This window comes from Nansenia antarctica (assembly GCF_963989245.1).
Source record: "Nansenia antarctica genome assembly, chromosome: 1".
Lineage (NCBI taxonomy): Eukaryota > Metazoa > Chordata > Actinopteri > Argentiniformes > Microstomatidae > Nansenia > Nansenia antarctica.
The window spans coordinates 330,001-340,000 of NC_137674.1; the positions used below are offsets into that span (position 1 = coordinate 330,001).

Below are 10,000 nucleotides of genomic sequence, written 5' to 3' on the forward strand. Positions count from 1 at the left end.
TTTCAAAAGTTATTAAAGTTATTACAATTCAAATACCTTGTACAGTATTAATTTTATTATTGAAAAAAAAACATTTACTGACATTTTTAAAAACAGGTTTTCGCTTTGTCATTCTGGGGGTCTTGTGTGTGGATTGATGGCAAATCAATCCGTTTTAAATTGAGTTTATAGGCAACAACAAAATGTGGAAAAAGTGAAGGAATACTTTCGGAAGGCACTGTAATGTAATGTAATGTAATGTAACTTGCCGTCTGTGCATGCGTCAGTACATCGTAGTCAAGAATGTGCTTTGGAGGAGAGTCTCTCTGTCGTCATAGAGCAGAGAATGGAAATAATACAATAAATAAATAAATAAATAATAACATTCAGACTCACCCACAACGCCTCAAGGACACAGTGTTGTTCACATTGAGGCGGTGTGCGTGGAGAATATTCTCTTAGAGGCTATACCTCAGTGAGCATCCAGCTGAATCATTTGGTCATTAATTCTTGACAAAATGTAGGATTTAAAAATATACCCCAGTTTTGACTCATGAATACAAATTAGTTTCATATTGAAAAGATAGTTAGGCAGCATCTTTTGGGTGATTATGCTGTTGTTGAAGTCTATATTTACATTGCTCATGGACTGCAGCAAAGTACAGACACAAATGTTTTTGAATGTGACTTTTGATGTGGTTCAAATCTGTTCACCAAGCCCTTCTGCTTTCATCCGACACACTTGAAAACGCAGACTTTAAGCCAGACTGTCCTGTTCAGACATTTAACATCAGAGTCCCTATTTTCCCTGCAAGTGTTGACGTAATTGACTTCAGAAGTAGATCGGCTGGGGAGATGTGGTATGTGGGGTTTGGTGTGAGATGTGTTATGTGATTGTAAGAGACAACAACAAATAAATAAGAGATTTAACAAATAAATCTAATAAAATGCTTTTGACTCTGGATTTAGGTCAAAGCACGTTTTGACCCAATTAATTGATGCTAAAATAAAAGACAAATTCTGAAGTAGCACAGTTTGATTAGTTTTTTTTCGCTGTTGTGTCAAAATGCTGAAATGCATATGCTAAATTAGCCTTATGACTTTTAGCAATAAAATCCAGGTACCATTAAAAGCATGACAATGAATGTCCACTGTCGCTCCCAATGAATGTGAAAAACAAAAACATGTGCTCTGCTAAACCCCTCTCTCTCTCTCTCTCTGATACTTTGTGTTTAATTGCTTTTTGTCAAGGGACAAGTGAGAGAGGGTGAACTTGTGTGGTGGGCGTAAAAAATAAAAAAGCCGCCTTTTAACAGCCGTGTATTTTTTTTTATTGATCTCCGGGTAATCAACTGCTCTTTCCTAATTAAGAAACCCCACTGACTAAAATGAAGCTAGCCTTGCAGACAGCAGCCCCAAGGAAGAAGAGTCTCTTAAAGTGCTGATGTTGTACAGTAGCAATGTAGGGCAATGCCCAGACTCCTACGTCTTTGAACGGCCTCTGCCTCTTTTTCCAATCTTCATGATTCACTCACAACTCTACTGCTGAAAAGAGGTTCATGTCAGCAGTCCGCAATATGTTTAAGTCTAGTTATGTCAGTGGAACCTTCTGCCACATATTTGCTAGCATATCAGCCCAATAGAGCTCTCAGGTCTTCTGCTAGCATATCAGCCCAATAGAGCTCTCAGGTCTTCTGCTAGCATATCAGCCCAATAGAGCTCTCAGGTCTTCTGCTAGCATATCAGCCCAATAGAGCTCTCAGGTCTTCTGCTAGCATATCAGCCCAATAGAGCTCTCAGGTCTTCTGCTAGCATATCAGCCCAATAGAGCTCTCAGGTCTTCTGCTAGCATATCAGCCCAATAGAGCTCTCAGGTCTTCTGCTAGCATATCAGCCCAATAGAGCTCTCAGGTCTTCTGCTAGCATATCAGCCCAATAGAGCTCTCAGGTCTTCTGCTAGCATATCATCCCAATAGAGCTCTCAGGTCTTCTGACGCTGGTTTTCTCTGTGTACCACATGTACAAAAGAAGAGATTTGGTGAGGCTGCATTCTCATTTTATGCTCCAGATTGTGTCTCACTGCCAGTTTACATTAGGGATGCAACCTCAGCACATATGTTCAAGTCAAGACTAAAAACCCATCTGTTTAATATCGCCTTTAAATGACTAAATCATTAAATTAAAATTATATAATGATTGGAGCACTTTGAGCTGCAACGTTTGCAGGAAAAGTGCTATACAAATATAAGTGATTCTTCTTCTTATTATTATTATGATGATGATATGATGTCGTGCCTCTCTTCCAGTGTCAGGGCAGGAGGTGGAGCTGGTGAACCTGCCTGAGGACTCGTCAGTTCTGGCCCCTGCAGAGGTGTCTGCTGTGGCCCTGGACTTCAAGGTCCTGCACCCGGTGGTGATCACCCGGCTGGGGGTCTTCCCCGACGGGCCCCAGCAGCAGTTCCAGGGGAACGTGACGGTGAAGCTGTTCCAGCTGGACCAGCAGGTAAGACAACCCTATGAATGGTAAATGGACTGCACTTTTATATATAGCGCCTTTATCCAAAGAGCTTTACAACGGGCCTCTCATTCACCCGTTCGCACACACGTCCACACACCAGCCGGGGCTCGAACCACCAATCTGCCAACCGTAGACGGCGGCTCTACCTCCTGCGCCACAGCCGCCCCGTAATGAGTCCCTGTGGTGCTGATGAAGGGTCAGGGGGAGCGTTAGATTTGATAAATAAATAAAGAACAGCCATGGGTGGGGTCATTTGACCATGTGAGTATTTTTTTTTTCTTCATATCTTTGCACTCGATCAAATTTCAGGACCCTCCTTTCATGACTTTTCCTAGATATGTGCGTTCTACCACCCAGTATCCTTACATTTTTTAAATCACATCAGGATAAGCTAGTATGAAGATATATTCTAGTTCTGTGTAGGAGGCAGGCTAATTTACAAGACGCGCCAACTAGTGGTCTTTGTGTGTCATTTGACCCCCCATGTTACAGTGGCAACCGCTGGGCCAGGAGGATCAAAGTCCCCCAGTGACGTGATGGAACCTAGGAGGTTTCATTTTAGCTCCTTAAAAAGGAAATATCTGTCTGTTTGTTTGTTCCTCAGATTCTTTGGCTAGTAGGCTCACTTTCAATTCTGTATACACCTGATACAGGAGTTTGTACCCAAATAATAATAATAATAATAATAATAATAGTAATTGCTTGGTTTCTCAAACCCAAGGCTTTACAGATTTTAACAGACAGAAAGTCAGACAGACAGAACAGAAAAAAGAAAAAAAAGACAGCAACAGTGACAACTAGACTAGGGGCCAAAGGCCTTGGTGAACAGATGAGTTTTGAGGGCTGAATTGAAGGTGTCCAGGGTGACCCAAGTACCCAAGTTATCCATACCAGGGTAATTGCGACTACGACAAACCAGAAATCCATAATCTTCACTATATGATGTACAGTAGGCTATGCACTGTTTATCCTTTACAATGTCCTGACACAAGAGGCCCTGTCGTGTTTTGCAGGAAGCTGTGGTGATGGCCCACTTCACTTCCACCAGCCCAGGAACCAGTATGAATGGAGTGTGGTACAAATCCGTGGAGCAGTTTATCCTGCCAAAGGCAAGTCCTGCATTGTCAGTCAGTCCACTGTCATGTACGATAACGTTTCTAAAAACTTGTATGGGATGAATAAAACCATAAAGATAGACCCTAAGTCTAAGGCTTAGACCAGTCTTAATCTATGTTTATGCAACTGGCCCCAGCATACATGATGTGATCATGGTGAATTGTTTTGCCCCTACTTTGACGGGACCCCGTGTCTCTCCTCTCTCCAGGGCTTTGAGGGAACACTAGTTTGGGAGAGCCTGTATTCAACTGGACTGACCACAGTAAATGCATCCAGAGTCCAGCTCAACAGCGGGGGAGGGGCACTCAAGCTGTCCTCTGTAAGTACATTATCATACTTTTCATTTAGTCTGAACATATGATGTATAGTATCATTAGCCTCAGCATAATTGTCATATTATACATCTCAAAGTCATATTTTGGCTTAATTGAGATATCTGCCCAACTCTACTCTCCTAACACTGCTGATTCACTGTGCGTTATTGCCTATGTGCCATCAGCCTATCAGAATGCTTGTTACATTCCAAAATCACTACCTGCCCAAGTCATCTCTTTGACATAGGGCATTTTTGACACTACATACAAAGATGGCTCGGCTGACCACAAGTGAAGCGTGACTTAGGCAATTATGCTACGCTAGGCTAACGGTATATTACCTTTTGGGAGTAGTCATCAGGGAAATGGTTGTTCATCTTGAATCTCCTCTGTGTGTGTGTGTGTGTGTGTGTGTGTGTGTGTGTGTGTGCGTGATGTGCTGCAGATTGCAGAGGGTATCCTACCTCACAGAAGTGCCCTTGGGTTTCCTGGTGTGGCCGGGGGATTCACCTTCACAGTGTATGGTGGGTCCCAGAACGTTGAGCTTCCTACACCATGTTGCTGTCCGTGTTCTTTGTGAAAGCTAATCAATAGACGATTGAGAACTAGTGAAATAGAGAAGCTAATAGTTAGAAACCGTATTGTTAACTTTGAATTCTGGTCAGATTCATTTGATCTTTTGTCAACAATTTGATTTACATTACATTTTAACCATTTAAATGAATGTGCAATAACACTATGTGCAATATGACAACCCTAGGGTACATAAGGTTGCAGAGAATAGGAAATGTTAGAATAGGCAGGGGTGCACATAACTTTTTTGGGCCAGTGCTCAGAGGAGCACCTAGGGATGCTGCTTGGTGCTCCCCGAGCTCGCGAGTCACGACCCGTCCCACAGGATGGATAAAAAAGGGATACATGGATATATTATTAGCAAAACAACATTTATTCATAAATAAAGATGAACGACCAAATTATTGTGTGCAAAACAAAAGAAACAAATGCAAAATCAAATGACTGCTCTTTAAGAATGAAAGTCTGTCTGACTCCTTTAAACACAATGAAATCAACTGACATCTCTTTAAGCACTAACTGAATGTCTGTTCTTTAAACACACTGAAATAAACTGACATCTCTTTAAGCACTAACTGAATGTCTGTTCTTTAAACACACTGATATAAACGGACATCTCTTTAAGCACTGCTCTGTTCTGTAAACACTGAAATCAACTTTAAAAAATAAAAATAAAAAACCTGTTGGTGCGCAAGATCTGCCGCATCATGCATTTTGGCGACGCATGCGCACTGGCGCACCAGTTATGTGCACCCCTGAGAATAGGTATAGCATAGCATAGAGTACAGCACAGTGTTTTATCTGTACAGTATAGTATAGTGGATAGTGTACATAGCCTTTATTTATGTAAACCAGCTCCTTTCCCTTCTGTTTTTGTTGTTGTTGTTTTTTTCTTTCCTAACACCAGGGGAGCCCCCCCTCCCAAATTTCGTTGTTTGGTACCTGTACTATAGCAATGACAATAAAGACCATTCATTCATTCATTCATTCATTCATTCATTCATTTAGAAGCCGCTTTTATCCAATGCGATTTACAACTAGAGATGACAGGGACAGTACCTTACCTAGTAAACCCCACCATGTCCACCACATTTTTTTTTTTATTGAGTAGATCTACTCTCTTTAGGTAACCAAGTGTATTTCTGAACCATGTTCTTATGTAAGTATGATGTGATATTTTTTATGTGTGCTGTATGTCTGTCTGTCTGTGTGTCTGTATATCTCACATTTATGCTTTAGCAACAGATAGAAGAGAGGGATCAGTCAACCACATAGTTTAAGTATGGATTTCAGTGCACGTTTTTCCTCTCCCTGTCAATATCTCATTCTCCCCTCTTCCCTTGTCACTGTCCTCCTCTCTCCTTCAAATCTCTCTTTTTTTTCTATTCACCTGATTCATTCTCTGAAAAGAATATCTTACATAATCATCATGGATAGCGAGACCAGACATTTTAGAAACACACATTTCACAACTATAGAAATGATCCCTGAAAGTATAGTTAACTATACTTAAATCTCTCTTTTTCCATCACCTTTCCCTCCCTCCCTCTCGCTCTCCCTCCCGTCCCCCGGGCAGACGGGGAGGCCCTGTCTAAGATGTTGCTGGGTCGTGCCGGCCGGTTTGAGAGCCACGCCTCCAGGCTGAGGGGAGAGGACGTCTCTCTGGAGCAGGAGAGCCTCAGGCATGGGGACATGGTGTTTGTGGACGTGGTGGACACCTACAGGAATGTGCCTTCCAAACTGCTGCAGTTCTACAAGTGGTAAGTCAGTCCTAGTCCAATCCTCATAGCTCCTCTTCATGTCACCAAATTGCAACTGGACTAATTTGGAAGTCATCAACTGAAAACCCCCAGGAGATGAACATTTACTGTTCGCTTAAGTCTGCTGCTACGAGCCTGATGGCCTTCTTTTCTTTAAAGGATTATTATTATTTTTTTAAACACTCCCCCCCCTCCCCTTTAGCCTCACTGGTATCTGATTGTAAATCCGTTCTGGGCCACTGGAAAGCCTCAGAAGTTGATTCTTAATTAAGGTTTCTAATCCACCCCCCCTCCCCCCCCTCCCCCTCCCCCCCCCTCCCCCTCCCCCACTGATAGGTCTGTGGGAAACGCTGACTTCAATCTGCTCCTGAAGACAGATGATGATTGTTACGTCGACGTGGACGCAGTTTTAATGAAGATTGACCACAAAGGCCTGAACAGAAAAGATTTGTGGTGGGGGAAGTAAGTCTGTCTGTCTGTGTGTCTGTGTGTCTGTGTGTGTGTCTGTCTGTATGTCTGTCTGTCTGTCTGTGTGTCTGTGTGTGTGTCTGTCTGTCTGTCTGTGTGTCTGTGTGTCTGTGTGTCTGTCTCTGTCTGTCTGTCTGTGTGTCTGTGTGTCTGTCTGTCTGTGTGTCTGTGTGTCTGTGTGTCTGTGTGTGTGTCTGTCTGTATGTCTGTCTGTCTGTCTGTCTGTCTGTGTGTCTGTCTGTCTGTCTGTCTGTCTGTCTGTCTGTGTGTCTGTGTGTCTGTCTGTGTGTCTGTCTGTGTGTCTGTGTGTCTGTCTCTGTCTGTCTGTCTGTCTGTGTGTCTGTGTGTCTGTCTCTGTCTGTGTGTCTGTCTGTCTGTCTGTGTGTCTGTGTGTCTGTCTGTCTGTGTGTCTGTGTGTGTCTGTCTGTGTGTCTGTGTGTCTGTCTGTCTGTGTGTCTGTCTGTGTGTCTGTGTGTCTGTCTCTGTCTGTCTGTCTGTCTGTGTGTCTGTCTCTGTCTGTGTGTCTGTCTGTCTGTCTGTGTGTCTGTCTCTGTCTGTGTGTCTGTCTGTCTGTCTGTGTGTCTGTGTGTGTGTCTGTCTGTGTGTCTGTGTGTCTGTCTGTCTGTGTGTCTGTCTGTGTGTCTGTGTGTCTGTCTCTGTCTGTCTGTCTGTCTGTGTGTCTGTCTCTGTCTGTGTGTCTGTCTGTCTGTCTGTCTGTGTGTCTGTCTCTGTCTGTGTGTCTGTCTGTGTGTTTGTCTGTGTGTCTGTCTGTCTGTGTGTCTGTCTGTCTGTGTGTCTGTCTATCTGTCTGTCTGTCTGTCTGTCTGTGTGTCTGTGTGTCTGTCTGTGTGTCTGTCTGTCTGTCTGTGTGTCTGTGTGTCTGTCTGTCTGTCTGTCTGTCTGGATAGATTTACAGTCGGTGTATTGGGCCCCAGGCTCAGTGATTAGGCTTGTGCATTATTTTAACTTGACAGCAGTGACAGACAGACGTTTGGTTTTAATCAAAGCTGTGAGAATGCTGCTGCTTCTGGTCTCAAATGTGTTGAGTTGCTTCAAGAAACACCTCAGTTAAATGAATAGTCAATTAACACTAGAACAGCCGTGGGTGCATGGGATCATTTGACCCTGTGAGTAAAATGTTTTATATCTTTGCACTCGATAACATTTCAGGACCCTCCTTTCATGACTCTTCCTAGATATGTGGCGTTCTACCACCCAGTATCCTTACATTTTCAAAATGCATCAGGATAAGCTGGTATAAAGCTATTCTGCAGTTTTTCTGTGTAGGAGGCAGGCTAATTTACAAGCCAACCAACTAGTGGTCGTTGTGTGTAAGTAGCAGCTTCCCATTGTAAAGACTATGGTCATTTGACCCCCGAGGCGGCTCTTCTAGTAGGTAAAAAAGGCACGGCTGTTCTAGTGTTAAGCTTCTCTAAGTCATCATGGGTAAGTGAGGGTGATGCTGACTGACACACGTCCTCCTGACGCAGCTTCAGACAGAGCTGGGCGGTGGACCGCGTTGGGAAGTGGCAGGAGCTGGAGTACGCCGGTCCAGCCTACCCAGCCTTCGCCTGTGGGTCAGGATACGTGCTCTCCCGTGACCTGGTCCACTGGCTGGCCGACAACGCAGAGAAGCTGAAGGCCTACCAGGTACCACGCACCAAAACTACATCATATTTCTTTTTTTAAAATAATAATAATAATAATAATACATTAGACTTATATAGCGCTTTTCTAGACACTCAAAGACGCTTTACAAACTGAAAAGATTGAGTAGTAATAATACAAAGAAACAAAAGGTAAATAAAAGAAAGTATAGGGGCCTAATGAAGGTAGTGCTGGGGACACATGGGAAGGGGAGGGGGAGAGGGTTAACTGGTGAAGGGGAGAGGGAGAGGGTTAACTGGTGAAGGGGAGGGGGAGAGGGTTAACTGGTGAAGGGGAGGGGGAGAGGGTTAACTGGTGAAGGGCAGGGGGAGAGGGTTAACTGGTGAAGGGGAGGGGGAGAGGGTTAACTGGTGAAGGGGAGGGGGGGAGAGGGTTAACTGGTGAAGGGGAGGGGGAGAGGGTTAACTGGTGAAGGGGAGGGGGAGAGGGTTAACTGGTGAAGGGGAGAGGGAGAGGGTTAACTGGTGAAGGGGAGGGGGAGAGGGTTAACTGGTGAAGGGGAGAGGGAGAGGGTTAACTGGTGAAGGGGAGAGGGAGAGGGTTAACTGGTGAAGGGGAGGGGGAGAGGGTTAACTGGTGAAGGGGAGGGGGAGAGGGTTAACTGGTGAAGGGGAGAGGGAGAGGGTTAACTGGTGAAGGGGAGGGGGAGAGGGTTAACTGGTGAAGGGGAGGGGGAGAGGGTTAACTGGTGAAGGGGAGGGGGAGAGGGTTAACTGGTGAAGGGGAGGGGGAGAGGGTTAACTGGTGAAGGGGAGGGGGAGAGGGTTAACTGGTGAAGGGGAGGGGGAGAGGGTTAACTGGTGAGGGGGAGAGGGTTAATCTTTATTAATACAGAGGAGAATCTCTAGTGAATCCATTGTTACATTTCTTTTGAATGAATTCTGTCCAATATTGTGGTGCAGAAAAACTGAAAGCAGTCTTTCCTAACTCAAAGTATACAAACGGGACATCGAGAGTATTCCATTCTTGGGAGCGAATGCTATAACTATAATTTGTATTTCCTTTTTTGTAGTGGCCCTTTGTATAGGAGGCAATGGCTTTTCCTTTGGATGGTCAGTGACAGTCAGCCCACACTGTGATATGAATGACAATGATGCTCACTGGCTAGTGTCGTGGCTATAATTGATTCTTAATAGATTTAGTAGAACTTACTAAGCACAAAGAGCTTAGATCAGTTGTCTCCAAAGAGGCCTTTTATTAAGCAGAGTCACATGAGCGCAGAGAGACACGAGCCGACCAATAAGAGCGCAGAGAGACACGAGCCGACCAATCAGCAAGCAGGAAGCAGGGAGCCCCCAACGATGGGCGGGACTCATATTTATAGACCTGTCCTTGGTGATGAGGTCATATTTATAGACCTGTCCCTGGTCATGAGGTCATATTTATAGACCTGTCCCTGGTCATGAGGTCATATTTATAGACCTGTCCTTGGTCATATTTATAGACCTGTCCTTGGTCATGAGGTCATATTTATAGACCTGTCCCTGGTGATGAGGTCATATTTATAGACCTGTCCCTGGTCATGAGGTCACTATTCTTGGGAACCAATCATATTATACAAATCTGTAATTACACAAGTTATGGGCCCTCCTGTCCATAGTCAG

The 10,000-nt window shown here is 44.3% G+C and overlaps 1 protein-coding gene across 1 annotated transcript in view; it reads left to right on the top strand.

The window, feature by feature from the left end:
* Positions 1 to 10,000, top strand: part of b3galnt2 (beta-1,3-N-acetylgalactosaminyltransferase 2) — a gene marked incomplete at its 3' end in the record, with an annotated part of 18,582 nt that overhangs the window by 3,808 nt on the left and 4,774 nt on the right. The window contains exons 4-10 of the mRNA XM_080548566.1: positions 2,286 to 2,482; positions 3,511 to 3,606; positions 3,822 to 3,932; positions 4,373 to 4,451; positions 6,077 to 6,260; positions 6,597 to 6,722; positions 8,219 to 8,378. Coding sequence (XP_080404692.1) covers positions 2,286 to 2,482; positions 3,511 to 3,606; positions 3,822 to 3,932; positions 4,373 to 4,451; positions 6,077 to 6,260; positions 6,597 to 6,722; positions 8,219 to 8,378 — 953 coding nt within the window. The remainder of the gene's footprint in view (positions 1 to 2,285; positions 2,483 to 3,510; positions 3,607 to 3,821; positions 3,933 to 4,372; positions 4,452 to 6,076; positions 6,261 to 6,596; positions 6,723 to 8,218; positions 8,379 to 10,000) is intronic.